Raw genomic sequence first — 23,158 nt, forward strand, 5'->3', positions numbered from 1 at the left:
CACTGATAATGCTTTCAATGTCATCTGCCAACAGATAGTGTAGTGGCACAGCTACCAGAGTGCCATCTACGTCTCTACTTTAATAGGGAATGCTCACTGACAGGGACTCATTGTGCTGCAAATGCTTGAAGCAGGCAGGCAACCATGCCACAGAGATGCACTCATGCTTCCTACAACCAAATGAGCAAGTATCAAAGGGACAAATTGCAGCCTTCTGAGTGGCAGGATAGTCTTTTCAGATTATTGCCACCTAAGTTGGATGTGCTGTGTCAGTTGTGCAATTATACTGGTACCAGCGGTCACGTGAACATTCTCACACCCATAGACGAGGTTCTGGATGTCTATGCAGCACAGACACCCACTAGGATTGTCGTCCTGTAAGGGCAGCAGTGGTACAACTAACAGCTACCACAGGACAGATAAGAGGGCTTGTCAGCTCCGACATGTCAACATGAACTGTTGCAGACCGGTTATTAGCAGCGGGACTATGGGCATGCACACCTCTAGCCCATCTTCCATTTGCGCCACAGCATCAACGTGCACAGCACGACTGGAGCCATCAGAGGATCACTTGGAAAATGGAATGTGGTCTTCACTGATGAAAGCAAATTCTGTCTGCATGCAAGTGATCATCATTTGTGCATACGATGTAGACCTGGTGAGAGCTGTTTCATAGAGTGAATTCGTCTAAGACACATTGAGCCTCATGGTCTGTGGTGCAATAAGCTACAACTCTCGTTCACCTTTTGTGTTTCTGGAGACGGCACAAACCAGTGCTTGGTATGTGCAGAAAGTTGTTAGACCTGTTGTTTTGCTGTTCTTGCACCAGGAAGGTGATGTGTTATTCCAACAGGATAATGCTCGCCTACACACTGCCTGTGAAACTCAACATGCTCTGCAAGACTACAGTAACTTCCCTGGCCAGCACCATCTCCAGAGTTGCCTCCAATCAAGCACCTATGGGATATGATGTAATGAGAAGTGACTCGAGTGCCTTGTCAAACAACAACTCTTACAGCACTATGTGAACAGGTCGAGTAGGCCTGGCATAACATACCCAGGACAGTATTCGCAATCTGTACAATCGACTGGATGCCAGAGTCAGTGCCTGTGCTGCTGCCTGTGGAGGCTACACCATGTGCTAATATGGGTGTTTCAGCATGGATCAATACCTGGTACCTCAGAATCGTTTGTGCTACTGATCTGTAAATGTAATCATTTCATATAGTTCATACGCACTGTTGCAACAATAAATGTTGGGTGAAATGAAAACCTCTAAAAGGGTGTACTAATTTTTTTCTAGCAGTGTTGTAAGAGAGTTAAAATGCCTTTCTGATTCCTATTCCTACCATCCCAGGTGTGAAATAATGTAGATGTTAACAGGATTAAAGGTGAGAGTTGAAGTGAACACACTTTAAATGAGAACATAAAGACCCAATAGTTGTGAGATACTATAAATAGTGTAAAGGACCGTGTATCACTGTGGGAGAAGTAGAGGATACAAAAGCATAAATAGTTAAAACTGAATCAGTACTTATGTTGCAGACAGTTATCAACAGAAAATTGGGCGCCAAATTTTTTTTGATGAGAAGGAGTGGTAACAGAATAGACAAAGCCAGTGCACAGCACACAATGCTGCAATCCAGGCATCAACCATTTTTGAACAATATCCCAACTGATGCAGCAACTCAGCAGAGACCATCACTTCCGTTACCAATGACCTGGGATGCTGACCAGCCTCTAGGAAGTTTCTCCAGTTTGACACACTGCTGCGTTGTGTTTGGTTGAGTGTCTGTGTTTATGTTGTCTATTTTCGACAAAGGCATTGTTGGCTGAAAGCTCACTTTCCAACAGTCTTTTTGTTGTGCCTATCTGTGACTCTGCATCTCTGTTACATGGTGTGTAGTAACTGTCCTTTTCATAATACTGCTATAATGTAAACTAATTTGACAGACAGTATTAAGAGGAAAGTATGGTTATTAACAAATTACTCAAAATATTTATGACATTCATAACATTAAGATTTCAAAATACTAAAAGGTGAGAAATATTTCATAGTTCTAAATTACCTAACTATGAAAGAAATTAATGAAAATGTGACATATACGAGGGCGGTTCAGGGGGGTGGGGGGAGTAGCGACGCCATCTGTGCGTTCACGCACTCAACAGGTCAGTCGACATCAAGCCGTGGTCGAGTGAACGTCGTACCTGCGCTAGTTTAGTTTTTGTGGCAGTTTGAAATGTGTGCTGCAATAGAAAACCCCGCCAAATGTGAAGTGCGTGCTGTCATAAGGTTTTTTACAGCCAAAGGATATTCTGCAGCAGCTATTCATCGTGAGCTTTGTGCCGTGTACGGACCAAGAGTTATGAGTGAAGGAGCTGTCCGTGAATGGGTACGTTTATTTAAAAGTGGACGAGAAAACGTTCATGATGAAGAGAGGAGTGGTAGATCATCATTGGTGCCTGACGAACTCGTTCAGACAGTTGATGCAAAAGTTCGTGAAAATCGACGTTTCTCAATGTCGGAGTTGTCTACTGGTTTTCCACAGATTTATAAGACTCTCTTGTAAGAGATAGTGACAGCAAGATTGGGTTACCGTAAGTTCTGTGCACGATGGGTGCCCAAAATTCTTACCGACCACCACAAAACTCAAAGAATGGCCTCTGCATTAGACTTTCTGTCACGTTATGAGGACAAAGGAGAACCATTGTTAAACAGAATCGTGACCGGTGACGAAACCTGGATTAAGTACGTGAACCCTGAGACAAAAGAACAATCAAAGACGTGGGCACATTCAAATTCGCCTACCAAACCAAGAAAAGCCTCGCAAGGTTTTTCTGTCAGAAAACTTATGGCAACGGTGTTTTGGGATGCCAAAGGGGTGTTGTTGGTTGAATTCACGGAACATGGTACGACCATTAATCAAGACGTGTACTGTGAAACAATAAAAAAGTTACGACGGGCTATACAGAACAAACGCCGTGGTATGCTGACTTCCGGTATCGTTTTTTTGCACGATAACGCCCGTCCTCACTCTGCTCGCAGAACAACGGCCCTTCTTGAGTCCTTCAAGTGGGACGTTATCAACCATCCACCTTACAGCCCAGACCTGGCGCCAAGTGATTATCACCTCTTCATGCATTTGAAGAAATGGCTCGGGTCACAGCGGTTTGATGACGACGAAGAGCTCAAAGATGCGGTCACAGGCTGGCTCCAGGCACAAGCGGGTGATTTTTATGCAGAAGGAATTTCAAAACTTGTGAAGAGATACGATAAGTGCCTCAATCGCTATGGAGACTATGTAGAAAAATAGTGAAAAGATGTAGTTGTAAGATGTATATATTAAAATATTTTTATTTAACTTGGTGTATTTTTTTAAATCAACAGGAGGTTACTTTCTGAACGGCCCTCGTAGTTGCACCAAAAATTCTTTGAGAAAAAGTCATTAAAATATCTAAAATTCAGACACTGATATCACAGTATCTTAAACTAAGAGTATTCTGGTTTTCCACAAAGGACACAACTTTGCATCACAAACTACTCAGCTGGCCATTAAAATTGAAAGAGCAGGCAGGATAGCAAAAATTGAAAGTTTGCTGGTTGAATCTTGCCTAGTCGTTCAATATGGGTAGTCTAGACAACATTCAAACAAATTGCATTAATGAGTTTTTATTACAATAAGATAAATGATGATACTTAACTCTGAGAAATACAGATGTGTCACAAGCAAAGGCCGACATGCAAAATAAACAACATTCTTCAGTATATATACACTCCTGGAAATTGAAATAAGAACACCGTGAATTCATTGTCCCAGGAAGGGGAAACTTTATTGACACATTCCTGGAGTCAGATACATCACATGATCACACTGACAGAACCACAGGCACATAGACACAGGCAACAGAGAATGCACAATGTCGGCACTAGTACAGTGTATATCCACCTTTCGCAGCAATGCAGGCTGCTATTCTCCCATGGAGACGATCGTAGAGATGCTGGATGTAGTCCTGTGGAACGGCTTGCCATGCCATTTCCACCTGGCGCCTCAGTTGGACCAACGTTCGTGCTGGACGTGCAGACCGTGTGAGACGACGCTTCATCCAGTCCCAAACATGCTCAATGGGGGACAGATCCGGAGATCTTGCTGGCCAGGGTAGTTGACTTACACCTTCTAGAGCACGTTGGGTGGCACGGGATACATGCGGACGTGCATTGTCCTGTTGGAACAGCAAGTTCCCTTGCGGGTCTAGGAATGGTAGAACGATGGGTTCGATGGCGGTTTGGATGTACCGTGCACTATTCAGTGTCCCCTCGACGATCACCAGTGGTGTACAGCCAGTGTAGGAGATCGCTCCCCACACCATGATGCCGGGTGTTGGCCCTGTGTGCCTCGGTCGTATGCAGTCCTGATTGTGGCGCTCACCTGCACGGCGCCAAACACGCATACGACCATCATTGGCACCAAGGCAGAAGCGACTCTCATCGCTGAAGACGACATGTCTCCATTCGTCCCTCCATTCACGCCTGTCGCGACACCACTGGAGGCGGACTGCACGATGTTGGGGCGTGAGCGGAAGACGGCCTAACGGTGTGTGGGACCGTAGCCCAGCTTCATGGAGACAGTTGCGAATGGTCCTCGCCGATACCCCAGGAGCAACAGTGTCCCTAATTTGCTGGGAAGTGGTGGTGCGGTCCCCTACGGCACTGCGTAGGATCCTACGGTCTTGGCATGCATCCGTGCGTTGCTGCGGTCCGGTCCCAGGTCGACGGGCACGTGCACCTTCCGCTGACCACTGGCGACAACATCGATGTACTGTGGAGACCTCACGCCCCATGTGTTGAGCAATTCGGCGGTACGTCCACCCGGCCTCCCGCATGCCCACTATATGCCCTCGCTCAAAGTCCGTCAACTGCACATACGGTTCACGTCCACGCTGTCGCGGCATGCTACCAGTGTTAAAGACTGCGATGGAGCTCCGTATGCCACGGCAAACTGGCTGACACTGACGGCGGCGGTGCACAAATGCTGCGCAGCTAGCGCCATTCGACGGCCAACACCGCGGTTCCTGGTGTGTCCGCTGTGCCGTGCGTGTGATCATTGCTTGTACAGCCCTCTCGCAGTGTCCGGAGCAAGTATGGTGGGTCTGACACACCGGTGTCAATGTGTTCTTTTTTCCATTTCCAGGAGTGTAATTCCTATGATGCTGGTCTTGAAGTGCCTAATCTTGATGCTGCTGTAGGAGTGGGCTGTGACCAGTCAGATGCGGTGCTTATGTTCTCTTCACATATAGGCCACTGCAGTTGTGTTGTTGTCCTAGAGAGGGGTTGGTCAGTGTGCAATTGGCTGCTGTCTTGTCACAGCCATCTGTGCTCTATCATTCCCGACTGGCGTGTCAGTGCTTGACTTTACGTTGGAAAATTGCCTACTGGGTGTGCACAGTATAGTATACTGTGGTGATTAGAGGGTATACACAGTACAAAATTCTGTACACAGAACTGCCACCTCTGGCAGCAGCAACAGATTTAAGCCAGCTGGGCACAGATGCAAACTGAGCTCAGATGACAGATAAGGGTATGTCATTCCATGCTGCTTCAACTTTATACCAGAGACCATCAATCATAGTGGCTGGGGTGGCACACCAGTCTTTCAGCAGCCCCTAACCAGATGTTTTCAATACGTTAGAAACCTGGAGAATGTGGAGGCTAGTCAACAGCCAATCACCCTATGAATCAAGCTTCGTCAGAACAGCATGGGCAATATGAGGTCTCACATTACACTGTTGAAAGACAACATCCCAGAGATCTCCAGGATAGACCTTCATTAATGGCTGTAAGGCTACAGCCACACTAGATGATAAGATTATATCCCAAAAGAACTCAGTAAAATGCATGAGGGCATATGGTTGAGATTTAACAGTGTCTAGACTGCCACCCTAACATGAATACTTTCTTAAATGAATCATCACTGGAGATGCAACATAGATTCTTCACATTATAGTGATGTGTTCAGCAAAAAGTTGAAGCCTGCAATTCAAACCAAATGCTGAGGTTGACTTTCAGGTGGAACGTGTTTTTGGGCACATCTCTTTCAGCTGCCTACACTATGTAAACTCTTTAAAATCTGCAACATTCTGTGGTGTTGGAGCATCTGGCCTCAGTCTTAGTCTCACTCCATCTGATTACTATTTTTTCACTGATTCAAAGATGTGTTGAGAGGGCACTGATATGTCTTCAATCAAAAGGCAAAAGAAACAGTGCACACATCTCTTGCTGCTCAACCCAAAAAGCCTGTGCATCAATAAACACAAAGCATTGAGAAGTAGGGTGATGGTATCGAAAAATAATGTCACTCTAAATTTTGTACTACTGTAATAAGTTATAAATTTGAGTGCAGATACTTATTAACATACTCTAGTACTTACTACTGAACAGAGTCAAACAACTGGTATATTAAAAAACTCACCATGATTCAATATCAGTTTCAAGAAGAGAAAAACATCTGTCAAGAGGAGGTATAATAACACGAGTTATGTAATACACCATGTTGATTTTCTCTCCAGGATCATTAAGCACTGAATAAGGAGACCTAACAAGCCGTATCAGTGGTAAGCCTGGAGGACCATTGACAATGACATAAGGCACTCTCTCACCAACCCTTGGTTCAGCACATTTATCTGTCTTTAACCAGGATCTGCAAACAGATGCAATTAATTAGCATAGAGAAAGCATGTTTCAACTAAATACTTATTTATTTATTCACCACGGGACCATTTCACAATGTTATAGGAATTGTTATCATAATACAATGAAAGTAGATAACTCAGAATCACACTAACAAAATCATTGCAATGGTTGGGTGGATTTAGTTTTGGGCACTAAACAGTGAGTTCAACAGCACGCATTTATTTTTGTAGTAGGACAAACATAAAAAAATGCTAAATGTACATAAAACTTATCATTCAAGTACATATATCTCAACAGGTGATAAATTAATATAGTAGCTACACTTGGATGATACTTAAGTCAGAGTCAAGTAGGTGATACTGAATGGAGCAAACTTAAGCAGTCATATTATAAATGCACAGCTGTGGAGCTATGGCCATAAAATGGTAGCTAATCCACTCCAAGTGTTTGAAAGTATGTGCATTTGTCTCAATTGCCCCAGCCAAGAGCTGTTATGCTAAAGAGCATAGGATACTAGATAAATTACCTCAAGCTGACTGTTTAAACTGAACAGACAAAGCAAGGAAACTTTACATTTATAGTCTAGACTTGTCAGAATAAATGACACTTTCATGTGGTGTTCACTGGGTAAAGTTTGATTTTATTGGCTGTGCAATGAGAACCACAAGTCACTAACTTATCAAGGTACTAAATTGCACAACAGAAACAGCACTTTCATGAAATTGAATGAACTTTTATTCTAAGAAGTAGACCAGTAACTGTAAGCCAAGATACTGAAGAACACAAGAAGAGAATCAAAATTTAAAACATTCTTTTCCTCCCTACTTACAACAGCAGCTTCACTAGATGAAACCACAGTGTAGGGCATACTCAACCTGTTTCATTTACTGGAGAAACTTCTGAGCACTAATTCTTAGTTAGCTGCTGGCTCTTGCTTCAAAATGGTACATTTCTAACCTATCATTGTTACAAAAAAATTTTATGGTTAGACCCCTGCTCTGTCCTTGATATAATTTTTTTCCACCTCTATATTACATACAAGATGAGCCAGCCACCCTTAAACCCATTAAAATCTCTGCCAATTCAAAATAAGAAGGAAATATTCTGCGACATTAAAATTATATACTTGTTCAGATAACTTACGGGAATGCAGCTGGTTGATGTCGACAATCACTGATATTTTGACACGTACACCCCCTGTCATTTTCAAGGCAAAACTGCAGCTCATGCACACTAATGCCCCCCCCCCCCCCCACACACACGCTAATGTCACAACACAACCAAATATGACCAACATCTAAAGTTATTGATAGCAAAAAGTAATAACCAACAGGTGAGGTATCATTAACTCTGTCCCTTCATTTTTGACATGAAAGTGAGCAGGATTACATTCAGAATTTAAGCAAAAACCTCCATCTCTACTTATAAGGTTACTTGCTAATGCAATTTCAACTGCTTTGTTAATAACACTATCCCAACAGCTGGAAGTGCATGCCAGAATATTCCATAGGATGACCACTACTAGGACAATGTTCTGCAATAGCAGATTTCCTCAGCTGTGTGTGAATCTTAAGCTCAGTAAACAGGTATCCCTTGGTCCTAGTAGTATGACCAATTTATGACGAGCCATAACTGCAAGGAATACAACAGACACCCATCTGATGAGAACGAAGATTATCCTATACGGAACATGAAATGACCGTTAGCTTAGATGGTGGTTGAAAAACACATTTCCCATTCCATTTGAAATTAAATTAGATAGTAACCTTATAAATAGAAATGGAGGTTTTTGCTTAAATTCTGTGTGGAATTTTGCTTCCTACCTTGTCAAAAAACAGAGGGGACAGAGTTAATGCTACCTCGCTTTTGGTTATTAATTTTCACTTTTGATACCTTCTGACATCGGTCATCTTTGGTTGTGTGGTGGCTCTAGTGTTGAAAGAGAGAGAGAGAGAGAGAGAGAGAGAGAGAGAGAGAGAGAGAGAGTGATCTTTCTAGAATTGCACCGCAAATCAAGGTTTCAAATTCCCCTGCACAGCGCTTAATTTCTGCAGTTTTGCCTTGAAACTGACAGGGTGTGAACCTATCAAAATTTCAGTAGTTGTTGACGACATTACCTGGCTACATTCCTGTAAGTTATTTGAACTCTATATATGCTGGGAGAAATTCAGGTCTCACAATTACATACTTGTTTGACACTCATCTCAGCATCACGTAAACTACGGGTACATTACTCATCAGGTCAAATGATTCCCTATTGTCGGCATATAAATTACTGGATGTCAAAATGTGGTGCAATGACTGTGCTGTCCCTCAAGTGGGATATCTCCTGGAGAAGACAGAGATATGTGGAAAGACAATACTTGATAAGGTTACGAGTGAGGACTACTTCAATTCTGCAACAATGGTGGAAAAAACTGGCAGCAAGTTGTTTTTTGTCACTTCCTGGCACATTCTCTTTCTTTCAGTCATTACTCTTTCTGTTATCCACAACAAAAAAGAAAGTATAAGGATATTCAAGTAAGCAACAGTGTTTTCCCACCAGGGTGCTATTTCATTTTTCCTTGATATCCACATTTTGACATTCAGCAGGATGCTGCCTCATTTTCCATAGCATTCTGTATAATATGAACTAATTTATCTGGTGAGGACATGTGTTGAATTGCTTGTAACACACTGTAGGAACCAAAGTGCACAAGAAATTTCTCGCCACTTGGAGAAATCACATATTCCAGTAATTCCACAGCCTGGCATAAAACAACAAGAAACCGCAGGGCAGGTGAATTCTAAGAATACACTGGGTGAACAATGACAGAGAGAGAGATTGTCTTTAGGACCACTGTAAACAACACTATACTTGTGGTACTCAGTGAAAATGCTATTATAAAACATTCTGAAAAATACTAGGTGGAATGCTCAACTTGCCATATCCTGTTATGCATAAATTTAGTCTGTGGTTTATGTTCTTTCAAATAGGGCTCTCACTCTACCTCTGTTTACGAACAGAAAGTATGTTAAACTATACTGTTCTAAGTGTTCCTTTGTTCAAATGGAAAATGGATTTGTTACTTGATGACTGCTGTGTAATGTCTGCTTCATGAACAGGGCTGTAAAAGCAAAGAGGACTGTGGCATTGATTTAATTCTATACACATGTTTGCACCTTAAGAAACTGCTAGCAGATAGTAAGAGGAGGCTAACTATCTCCAACACAGGGGCTATGTATGGGACTCATACTGTATCCCAATGTAGGAAGTCTAGTACCTTCATTATGAATCACAAAAAATCTTCAGCTATGAAGGGCTAATCAACCTGTACGCTTTTCAACCGTAATAAAGTTGCATCTCAGAGTAGGCTTGGTGCAATTTTAGTTTATTTAGTTTCTTAACCCTACCATCATATATGCAAACCTCACTGACTTCCATGGTACACATTAGTGTCCCTCATTTAAAGTTCTGCTAAATCAAAAGTATGAAATAAATTGTTAAATATACACAAACGGGTTGTTTCTATGGAGGGTTGTCTGGCAAGGGCAGTCCTACAGCCTCAGCCGATAAGAAGTGATTGTGAGGCTTTAAGCACAGAACAGATACTAGCTGTCAACAGATAATGAATATCGAACTTGACTACCCACTGTGGACCATTTTTATTGTAATGACACAGAAGGCCTCTTTTTGTCTGTGGGCACAGTTGGTCTAAAATACCACATACTACTCAATCTGGCCAAGATGCTTGTTGCGCACAACAGGCAATGCACACTGTGGTTCCTATACAAAAAGTGGACAAATTACATACTTCAACTGTTATTGAGGTAGTTGAAGGTGATGGAAAATTTTGTATGTTGGATATTCCACAACTTGTATGTATACATATAAGACATTGTTTTGTACAATATGAGCTGCAATTAAAAGTATTTATTTGCCAAACCAGTATGTATCTGTTAGCCCATTACATACTGTGCTCTTCTGCATCAAATAATCAAGTATAAAATATTTTTGATGAATGAAAATGATGTGGATCTCTGCAGCACACAGATCATCATGTGTACATGTTATAGCTGTGAAACACAAAATGATTACAGCTCCTGGTCGTATTGAAAGCTACTGTCACATGAAGATGATGGGATCTGTGATCCAGATTATGAAAGGAGGGAAAATCATGTAAGTCCTATATTATAAGGTGGAGTTATCATGACAATACTGTTCAGTATGGCACTTACTGTGCATGCACTTCTGAAAGCCTGGTTTTATAGATGGCATCAAACAGTTGGTTCTCGCATTACTCTCCCTGCTTTCAAAAAGACTGTTACATTTGCTCCACTTGGACTGTTCCTGAATATTCTCTATCCCATTCACATGTTTCTGACAATGAAGTGAAATACACTGATGATCTGAAACATTATGACCACTGCCCACCACGAAACTGAATGCCACCTTTAGGTCAGTGGAAATACACTGACATAACCTCTCCGACAAAGGGCAGACTGTTATGTACCATCACCTTGGAATGAGCATTTAGGAAACAGCACAACTGGTCATTTGTTTGAGTGCTACTGTCGAGAGCTCTACACCTAAAGGTGTAGTGGCACATGACACAGTAAGGAAAGTACAAGGATATAAGCAGAGTAGAGAAGAATGGGGAATCATTGTAACGATGATACGGTCCTAAATGTGGAAATACACTGACATAACCTCTCTGACAAAGGGCAGACTGTTATGTCCCATCACCTTGGAATGAGCATTTAGGAAACAGCACAACTGGTCATTTGTTTGAGTGCTACTGTTGAGAGCTCTACAGAAAGTGATTGAAAGACAGTGAAAGTGCGAGTATCTGACAAGATGTTGTACACCCATGTCTCAGAACAGACCTCTGTAGAGCAGGATGGGTGGCAATCTGTGGTAGACGTGATGCAGGCACACAATTCAGTGCACATATTGAACATGGTGCTCAGCAGTAAATAACCTCTTCATTTACCTAGGTTGTATCATCATAATCATCAGTTATGATTAGAGTGGGTATAGGATCATCACGACTGGACTGTAGATCAATGGAACTATGTCACCTGGCACTAGGAGTGGATGGGTGGCAAGCCCATCATCTCTGCTACCTTTTACCGCCAAGAAAGATCCCCAGTAATCATCTGATACCCGAATGAGCGGACGTGGGGCAGTCATGTTGATAAATCTATCACAGAAGCATTTATATCAAACACCACATTGGTCTCTAACTAACTGGGTCTAATTTTGTTAACCACTACTCTTTTTAGGAAGGATGGAGAGGCTGTAGCTGGAGACAAATTATTTATCAATTTTGTGTATTGGATTGACCCGATGAGTCTACTAGCAATTACTGAAACATGTACAGCTTGGGAATAACAGATTAGAGAAACAGACATGCAGTGAGGACCAGCTGTACTCACTGAGGTTATTTTCATTAAATACTTCACCTGAGGGAATGGTACAGATATATTAATCATTGCTCTCTTTCACATCCTGCCCCCCCCCCCCCCCCCCATTTTTTCCTCCACCCAAAAATACTTTTCAATAACACATACAATGTAATATATGAAAACTGCAAGCCAATCAATATTTCCTCCATCTATGATATCAATGAATATTAATCTTATGTGTTTCATTTTTCTGTACTAAGCTGCAGCCTATTTTCAGAATGAGAATATCTGAATGACAGATAATGCATGTGGAGCATCTTACAAAAATGGAAGGTAAGTTACAAAAATTCTACGTCATGAGCGTTAAAATGAGATATTGATTGGAAACATTTTGTCTCCTTTAAAAAGAAGGAAGGAAGAAGGAAATTTAATGTTTAATGTCCCACCAACAATGATCTTAGTCTGGACAAGGATATGGGGACAAATATGGCTTTGTATCCTTCTCAAAGGAACCACCCTTGCATTTGCCTTAACTGATTTAAGGAAATCGCACAAAATTTTAATTTGGATAACTAGATGATGATCTGAGCCCCATTCATGTTTAATGTGTGTCCACTACCTTAATCAGTGCGTTATCTCACTCAGTATTTCATCTTTCTCCCATATCACTATTTTCAAATATCATTAGAATCATACATAAAATTTTTACAGCTTTGAGTTTGCTCATAAAATCCTGGAACAACAGTATTGTCTACACAAAGATAAGAAATGAAATGACATGTCAACAGACAATATAAATATTCTCAATCTGATTAAACTAGTTGCATTATCTTTTCCAAGTATTACACTCATATTACATCGTTAATATCAGCCACACTCGTAACAACATAAAGCATTTGGATTGGTACACAATACAGTTATATACATTGTAGCTAAATTATGACACTATAGCTTGATTCAAGTACAAATGTTGCAAGAATAACAAAATTGCACAATAATCAAGAGTAGATTTGCCTATTAAATCAAGTCATTTGGCAAGTTGGTATTAATATTTGATTCGCAATAGTTAACTGTTCTTTTGCCATGTACAAGTGCATCTATACTATTGCAACAACTGTGAAGCTCCCAAAATACAAGTTCAAATAGAAAAAAAATATTTAAACTAACCTTACAAGCTCCAAAGCTGGAACACATGCACCTGGCCGATAACCACTTATGCCCCTGTACTCACGTGCAAATATCATGTCTTGGAGATTAAAACGGCCTTGCAAGAGCTTAGTGAACTGTCGCTCTATGTATTGCTTCACCATATTTGTGTCATGACTCTCAAACAGAATACAGAGTGACTGCTTCAGTACCTGGAAATATAGTCTGCAGTTACAATATATGACAGACAAAGATACATCTACATAACTGCCGTATGACACAGATCACATAAGTTAAAAGTACTGATCAGTTACATTACAGTACCTTAACATGTCCATATTTTAAAGATGAACATTAGATTATTTCTCTAATAGTACTAACATTAATGACGGTGGCTATCAGTTGGAACATACAACAAAATGACCCAATTCCAACATAAGAGTGCATTACAATTTTGTGAACATGAAAGATTTCCTGCACATACATGGGGTAGCAGTTTCCTTCCTGTCTTCTGCATTGTTTCATTAAGAAAATTGAATACAGTGAAATAAAAACAGGATTTGCTAACAACAGGGCTTCTCAAAGTGTGGGCATGATGTGGTTGAAGATAGCGTGAACCTATTTGTTGGTCACAGAAAGAGATGGAAAAAAATTTTATTTATTTAAGTTTTCCCAGAGGATAGACTATTCCATCTTTTGTGCATGCATCTTTGATAGTATTATTTCTTCTCCCAATATTTCAGATGATAACCTTACAGCCAGCTTCAGGATGAGTTGCTAGCAAACAACTTGAACACAATACTGTAAATGCGTGTTTTCATTTGTTTCAAACAATCAGGGACCGCTGGAGACAGCTCAGTCAGATGGTAGCCTCCGTTTGTGACACACCAGGAGAATAGTTAACTTCTTCTGTGTACTTTCATAGTTCAGTTCTTAAATTAGTAGTAATAGGATGGTTAGGGAGGTTGCACACTGTGTGCAGATGCAGGACGAGCTGACCACTGTTCGTGAACAGCTGAAGACGGTGTCGGCATAGTCAGCCATCTTCAGGCTACTGTCTCAGGGTGTGGCAGTAGCAGAGAATCTGGCACATCACAAGCGACAACTCAGGTGTCACTTGTTTTCACCAAGGGTTCTGCTGCCAAGACATCTTACAGTATACCCAACACGGGTTACCCATGGTCACGACAGAGGAGTGGCAGATTGTAAGGTGTTTGTGTCACTCGAGGTGAAGAGTCAATGAGGAAGCTGGCTGTCAGGACTCACCCATTCACCCTGTGAGTGGGCAAGTGGCTACGCCTTCAGGAAAGTCTGAGCAGGCACATATGGAGAGGGTTTTGGTAGTTACTGAGAGCTCAAATGTCTGCCAGTTGATAGGCAGAGAGCGAAATAAGATCAAATGTGAAGTAAAGACACTTCTACTATAGAAACATTAATAGTAAACCACGGAAGCATTCATAACAAATTTCCTGAATTTACCGCTCTCCAGGAAATTTGTCACACTCAAATTATTCTTGGAACTGCGAGCTGGATGAAATCCCAAGTAGAAAGCTCTGAAATATTTAATGAGGTGCAGAACATATATCAAAGACATAGATTAGATGCGATAGGAGGGGGAGTGTTACAATGAGAGAGAGAGAGAGAGAGAGAGAGAGAGAGAGAGAGAGAGAGAGAGAGAGAGAGAGATTAGGGGGGGGGATGAGAGAGACAGGCGGGGATGAGAGAGAGAGAAAGGGGGGGATGAGAGAGATGGGGGGGGGGGGGGATGAGAGAGACAGAGGGGGGGGGGGGATCAATAAAAAATTGAATTCTGAGCCACCATTCTACTGATGCCAGAAATCCAACTTTGGATTTCACCAATAATCAATGATGCATTAACTGACTGCAGTCAATTCCAGGAGTTTCATTCCATTATACTACATTCCATGTGCCAACTAGTAAGTCAAAACACGTCTTCATATCACAATATTTATTATTTAAACTCAATTGATAATGCAAATTCACAATAACAATAGCCATTGGCTATGTTTTTCCACTGATGCCAATGAACTTTTGGAAGAAATTCACGAAAATAAAGTAAGCAATGTTGCAATGACCTACATCAACATCAACTCTCTCTGAACTGACTATTGGCATCTCTCAAAATTCTATATCTATAGACATGTCTCTCTCTCCCCACCAGTTTATGAGATGTGAGGTCACAAAAACAAAGTACAACTAATGTACTTCATAGTACAATTATACTGCCTGATGGCAAGCACTATTTTTATTTATATTAATTTTAACTCAAATGAGTTTTTCCTTTGCATATTGGTGATGAATATAACTGATGGACTGTTTTGCAATTCACATATAATTGCTGGGCAGAAGGTTCACAGAACCACTTTCAATCTATTTATCAACTGTTACATTTTTGAATAGTACTTGGGAAAAATGAGCACTCAAATCTTTCACTACAAACTTTGATTTCTCTTATTTTATAATGGTGGTTGTTCTTGCCTATGTAGGCATGAGTCAACAAATTATTTTCACTTTCGGAGGTGGTGATTGAAATTTCGGGAAAAGATATGGCCGTTATGAAAAATGTCTTTGATTTAATGATTGCCACCCAAATTTGTGAATCATATCCGTGACACGGCATTTTCTCGATAATAAAAAATGAGCTTCTCTTCTTTGAACTTTTTAAATGTCCTCTGTCAATCCTATCTGGCAAACATCCCATTCAGTCCAGCAATACTCCAGAAGACGATGGACAATTATAACATAGGGAGTCTAGTAGGTTTGTTGCATCTTCTACATGAGCTGCAAATAAAACACTTTCTTTGGTTTGCCGTTGCCACAACACTTTCTATGTGGTGGCTCCAATTTAACTTATCCCTAACTGTAATTGCTACATATTTAGTTGAATCGACAGCCTTTAAGTTTGTGTGACTTATTGTGTGAGTGAAATTTAATGGATTGTTTGTAGTATTCACGCAGAGGACCTCACACTTATATTCAGAGACAATTGTCACTTTTTACACCATACAGATAGCTTGTCTAAATCAGTTTACAATTTGTTTTCATATTATGATAACTTTACTAAGTGGTAAACAACAGCTTTATTGGCAAATAATATATGAGGGATGCTCAAAGTGTCTCTTAAATCATTTATATATATTAGGAACAATGCAGGAACTAGACTACGTCATATGAGACCCTCAGATGTGACTTCAATTTCATTCGATGACTTTCCATTGTGACTGACTTTACTTCATTAACCGATAACCAGTTATGAAATTATCTCTCAGTGTGTGTGTGTGTGTGTGTGTGTGTGTGTGTGTGTCCAGTGTTTTCAATACTCGGATTAAAATTACTTTGTGATTGACAGATGGCGGCAGTGAGAAGCAGAGTTGTTGGCTTGTACACAATATACCACATGCTCATGCGATGGATAGCTGCATGTGCACCAAAAAAAGAAACAAGTCATCTGCTTACCATCTGTTGCCAATGTCTTTGTAGGTAGTGGGGGGTCACTGCTGCTGCAGTGATGATGATGCGATGCCGAAATCACACATTAGAGATAAACAGCAGCAATAACATGAGCATTCAGTCACATAAATGTAACAAATTATCTAAATAAGAGGAGAAAATTATAAAGAGTGAAAAGAACTGAATTTTTAGAATGAGATTTTCACTTTGCAGTGGAGTGTACCCTGATATGAAACTTCCTGGCAGATTAAAACTGTGTGCCAGACCGAGACTCGAACTTGGGAACTTTGCATTTTGCGGGCAAGTGCTCTACCATCTGTGTTACCCAAGCATGACTAACACCCTGTCCTCACAGTTTGGAAGGTAGGAGATGAGGTACTGGTAGAATTAAAGCTGTGAGGATGGGGCGCGAGTTGTGCCTGGGTAGCTCAGATGGTAGAGCACTTGCCCGTGAAAGACAAAGTTCCCTAGTTCGAGTCTTAGTCTGGCACACAATTTTAATCGGCCAGGAAGGTTCAACTGAATTTTTGGTAACATGCTATACCACCAATGGAAGTATGCCCATTATATACGAATTACCTTCACTAATGTCTGTGTAGTCACTTGAACTGTTGTCAGAATTTAATGAAATAATAAGTTGTTCTCCATTATTTTCCACTATACATTAATTTTATCAGGCTCTCATTATTATGCATTCATTAGTGTATCTTACAACATTATGCCAGTCTGATGACTAAGTTTTGCTTACAGCATCCTCCGTCAGTCTTTTCATGTACGTTTTTTTGTATGTTGCCACATATCCCTTAACTTGAGCCCACATGAGTTCAACAGAATTGAAATGGCAGTGATATCGTCACAGAAGAAGCTGAGTAGCAGTGTGGTGTAGTGGTTATGATACTAAACTGTTGCACGGAGGGTTGTGAGTTCAAAAGTCACCTGGACTGTACAATTTTAATTTCTATATTTGGTTTGAGTACATTCTAGAAGTATCCACAAATGTCAAGAATAATTGTACTGGAATGTTCTGTCACTGTATATATACCATATGTGTTCTGTCTGGAGGCAGTTAGATCAGCGCTCTTGTATGTGCAAGTGCTGAATAAACCTTCGTTATGTGAAGTTAGTGTTCATCATTCATCTAATTACACATTTTTCTATGTGACATTATTCTGGTGGAGGCGCTGGGTATTGGAACTTGTTATAGCGCACATTATCGATGACACAGTGGCTACCATCAGGCCATGACTGAGCCGCCGTTTACGGGCAAGAAACCCGAGTTCGAGCCATATTCAACAGATCACAATCTATTGGAGACAGAAGAAGAACAAGAGGATGTTACAATGACAGCAACTGTGTGCCACCACATGAGACATCCTTGCGGGTTCTCGGGCGACGATGGCCAAGATCCAAACAAGTGGCTGAAGGTATATGAGCGTATAGCCAAATTTAACAAATGGGATGACACTGTGTATTTGGCTAAGATATTTTTCTACTTGGAGGGCACTGCCAAGCAGTGGTATGAGAAAAACGAGGAGAAGTTCACAAGCTGGGAAGTATTCCAGGTGGAAATGTGCAAGTATTTCGGTGACACACAACGGCAGAAGTACAAGGCTGAAGATTAGATTAGATTAGATTAATACTAGTTCCATGGATCATGAATACGATATTTTGTAATGATGTGGAACGAGTCGAATTTTCCAATACATGACATAATTAGGTTAATTTAACAACATACTTAAGTTAATATAACTACTTTATTTTTTTGTGTTTTTTTATTTTTATTTTTTTATTTTTTTTTTTTAATATTTTTTTTCTTAATTTATATCTAAAAATTCCTCTATGGAGTAGAAGGAGTTGTCATTCAGAAATTCTTTTAATTTCTTCTTAAATACTTGTTGGTTATCTGTCAGACTTTTGATACTATTTGGTAAGTGACCAAAGACTTTAGTGCCAGTATAATTCACCCCTTTCTGTGCCAAAGTTAGATTTAATCTTGAATAGTGCAGATCATCCTTTCTCCTAGTATTGTACTTATGCACACTGCTATTACTTTTGAATTGGGTTTGGTTGTTAATAACAAATTTCATAAGAGAGTATATATACTGAGAAGCTACTGTGAATATCCCTAGATCCTTAAATAAATGTCTGCAGGATGATCTTGGGTGGACTCCAGCTATTATTCTGATTACACGCTTCTGTGCAATAAATACTTTATTCCTCAGTGATGAATTACCCCAAAATATGATGCCATATGAAAGCAATGAGTGAAAATAGGCGTAGTAAGCTAATTTACTAAGATGTTTATCACCAAAATTTGCAATGACCCTTATTGCATAAGTAGCTGAACTCAAACGTTTCAGCAGATCATCAATGTGTTTCTTCCAATTTAATCTCTCATCAATGGAAATACCTAAAAATTTGGAATATTCTACCTTAGCTATATGCTTCTGATTAAGGTCTATATTTATTAATGGCGTCATACCATTCGCTGTACGAAACTGTATGTACTGTGTCTTATCAAAATTCAGTGAGAGTCCGTTTACAAGGAACCACTTAGTAATTTTCTGAAAGACATTATTGACAATTTCATCAGTTAATTCTTGTTTCTCAGGTGTGATTACTATACTTGTATCATCAGCAAAGAGAACTAACTTTGCCTCTTCATGAATATAGAATGGCAAGTCATTAATATATAATAAGAACAACAAAGGACCCAAGACTGACCCTTGTGGAACCCCATTCTTGATAGTTCCCCAGTTTGAGGAATGTGCTGATCTTTGCATGTTACGAGAACTACTTATTTCAACTTTCTGCACTCTTCCAGTTAGGTACGAATTAAACCATTTGTGCACTGTCCCACTCATGCCACAATACTTGAGCTTGTCTAGCAGAATTTCATGATTTACACAATCAAAAGCCTTTGAGAGATCACAAAAAACCCCAATGGGAGGTGTTCGGTTATTCAGATCATTCAAAATTTGACTGGTGAAAGCATATATGGCATTTTCTGTTGAAAAACCTTTCTGGAAACCAAACTGACATTTTGTTAGTACTTCATTTTTACAGATAAGTGAAGCTACTCTTGAATACATTACTTTCTCAAAAATTTTGGATAAAGCTGTTAGAAGGGAGATTGGACAGTAATTGTTGACATCAGATCTATCCCCCTTTTTATGCAAAGGTATAACAATAGCATATTTCAGTCTATCAGGGAAAATGCCCTGTTCCAGAGAGCTATTACACAGGTGGCTGAGAATCTTACTTATCTGTTGAGAACAAGCTTTTAGTATTTTGCTGGAAATGCCATCAATTCCATGCGAGTTTTTGCTTTTAAGCAAGTTTATTATTTTCCTAATTTCAGAGGGAGAAGTGGGTGAGATTTCAATTGTATCAAATTGCATAGGTATGGCCTCTTCCATTAACAGCCTAGCATCTTCTAATGAACACCTGGATCCTACTATATCCACAACATTTAGAAAATGATTATTAAAAATATTTTCAACTTCTGACTTTTTGTTCGTAAAGTTTTCATTCAATTTGATGGTAATACTGTCTTCCTCTGCTCTTGGTTGACCTGTTTCTCTTTTAATAATATTCCAAATTGTTTTAATTTTATTATCAGAGTTGCTGATTTCAGACATGATACACATACTCCTGGATGTTTTAATAACTTTTCTCAATATAACACAGTAGTTTTTATAATTTTTGATAGTTTCTGGGTCACTACTCTTTCTTGCTGTCAGATACATTTCCCTTTTCCGGTTACAAGATATTTTTATACCCTTAGTAAGCCATGGTTTGTTACAAGGTTTCTTACGACTATATTTAACTATTTTCTTGGGGAAGCAGTTTTCAAATGCATTTACAAAAATGTCATGAAATAAATTATATTTTAAATTGGCATCAGGTTCACGGTACACCTCATCCCAGTCTAACTGCTGTAGGCTTTCCCTGAAATTTGCAATTGTTAAATCGTTGACTGAACGTACTACTTTGGAGGACTGTTTAGTATTGCTGAATGGAGCTATGTCATATATTGTAACTAGCTGTGCACCATGATCAGAAAGACCATTCTCAACAGGCTGAGCGTTTATCTGGTTAAACTTATCTTGGTCTATAAAGAAGTTATCTATCAGTGAGCTGCTATCCTTTACCACCCGAGTAGGAAAATCAATAACGGGTGTCAAATTGAAAGAACCGAGTAATTCTTCAAGGTCATTTTTCCTATTGCCCTCTTTCAGAGAATCTACATTGAAGTCCCCACAAATAATAATTTGCTTCCCCCTGTCTGACAGATAGCACAACAAGGAGTCCAAATTTTTCAGAAATAGATGAAAATTTCCTGATGGGGACCTATATACAGTTACAATTATAAATGTGCCTTTATTTAATTTAAGCTCACAGGCACATGCTTCTATATGTTTCTCTACACAAAACTTTTTTGTTTCTATACTTTTTGCACAATGATAACTTTTGACATATATGGCAACTCCTCCTTTCTCCATATTTTCTCTCATTACATGTGCAGAGAGCTTATAACCACTTACATTTACCTTATCCATATCAGTAACAATGTGATGCTCACACAGGCATAGTATATCTATTTCATTCTCAGCTTCTAAATCTTCTAAACAAACCAGAAGCTCATCTACTTTATTCTTTAAACTCCCAATATTTTGATGAAATATACTTACATTATTTTTAATTATACTTTTATGAGAACCTTTCCTTATTCTAACATTTGCAGTACTCTCCTGTCTGAGTTTCTCATTGTGCTTAGGCCTAGTTCCTATATCAGTGGTCACATGGTGTTCAGAGAGGCAGATTATGTCAACTGGGTTGGGTGACTTTGATTCATCAATGGAATTACCTAGGACTGAGATACAACTTGGTGGAGATAAAATTTCTGGTGATTGGTGAAAATTTATAATTGATAGCTGTGATTGGTGATCCAATGCGCTAGAATTGTGCTGTTTAATTTCTTTCCTAAACTGAAGATTTGTTTCAATCCTGACCTCTCGTAGAACTTGACATCTTTCTGTCTTACCTATCCTAAAAAAGGTGCTGCTCCAACACCTGTAACCACTGGTATTTTACCATTCATGGCAGTGCCTCCCCCCCTTAAATTTCCTGCTATTACCCCAGCCAGTTTCCCCTTCCCTTTCCTGTTGAGATGTAGGCCGTGCCTGGTATAGTCCCACCTACTGAGATAATCAACAGGAACCACACCAATATGAGCCCCCGCACCCGATCCAAGCAGCCGTTCCAACTCCAAATTAACTCTCCCAACAGAAGAGTTCAAATGAGGCCGGTCATGGCGTCTCAGGACAGATACAAATTCAACATTGGTGTGTCTCGATGCTGACGCAATCTTTACCAGGTCACACTCTATACTGTACCCAGGATCTCTGTCGATGCTGTTCCCTGGCCCTCCCACAATAACCACGGTGTCTTTCCTGGTAAATCCTTTACAGAGTGAACCTAAATCCTCTGTCACCTGATCCAGACTAGCACTTGGTTTGAAAAAATTTGTGACCTGGTATTCTGGTCCTAATTCCTCCTGCAGAAGTTGGCCTACACCTCTGGCATGAGAACTGCCTAACAACAAAACTTTCTTCCTTTTCGATGACTTTCCTACATTCTTTTTCAATTTCCTATTGAAAGTTTGTTGTGTCCTGTCTACACCTACCTCTGCTTGAGGCTCATCAGTTTCTAACTGAAGCAACAGGTCAAACTTATTTTTGACATTCACCACAAAACTGTCAGACTTAGTTCTAGGCCTATTCCTTCTGCTACCTGTTGCCACTTCCCACCTCTCTTTGCCCTTCTCCCTCCTTAACCTGTCCAGATCTTCCCTAGCCTGATCTAGCTCAGCCTGAAGGGCAGCAATTTTCCCCTCCTGTTCCACTATCTTCCTATCTCTGCTGCAAATCCTACATAACCACGGATGAGCCATATCCACTTTCCCAACACCCACGCCACTGCAGTCCCCCCAGTGAAAAAAACTACTGCATCCATCACACCAAACCCCGGAACTAACAATTCTACGGCAAGTCAGGCACTTCTCACTCATGGCAAAAATAATACTTTAGCTAGAATAAATCAATTAAATTACCGAAAATCAAAAAAGACGTTACAAGAGTTAAGCCTATTCACAAATGTATATAAGCAAGTTTCTGATTTAAAATTCCGCTGTTTTTCTGAGATCTGTGTTAAAACAACGAAGGTATACGCTATTTATTATATATTTCACTCGATGGAATGAAAAAAAAGGACAATTAAACGAGATACTTTAACTTTGATTCTCCAAAATCGTTACGAGAATTAGGCCTATAAACAAGTGTATATAGGCAAGTTTCTGATATAAAGTTAAGCTGTTTTTCTGAAATCTGTATTAAAACAATGAAGTTATACGCTATTTACGGTAGTTTACTTATTTGTTACCGAGAAACTAGTTAAATTACC

General features: G+C 40.0%; 1 protein-coding gene across 1 annotated transcript in view; it reads right to left on the minus strand.

Moving 5' to 3' along the window:
• Nucleotides 1-23,158, minus strand: part of LOC126470455 (DNA polymerase zeta catalytic subunit) — a 231,430-nt gene that overhangs the window by 11,178 nt on the left and 197,094 nt on the right. The window contains exons 26-27 of the mRNA XM_050098304.1: nt 13,244-13,434; nt 6,468-6,695 (exon numbers count right to left, since the gene is read on the minus strand). Coding sequence (XP_049954261.1) covers nt 6,468-6,695; nt 13,244-13,434 — 419 coding nt within the window. The remainder of the gene's footprint in view (nt 1-6,467; nt 6,696-13,243; nt 13,435-23,158) is intronic.

The sequence above is a fragment of the Schistocerca serialis genome, chromosome 3 (assembly GCF_023864345.2).
Source record: "Schistocerca serialis cubense isolate TAMUIC-IGC-003099 chromosome 3, iqSchSeri2.2, whole genome shotgun sequence".
NCBI classification, from domain to species: Eukaryota; Metazoa; Arthropoda; class Insecta; order Orthoptera; family Acrididae; genus Schistocerca; species Schistocerca serialis.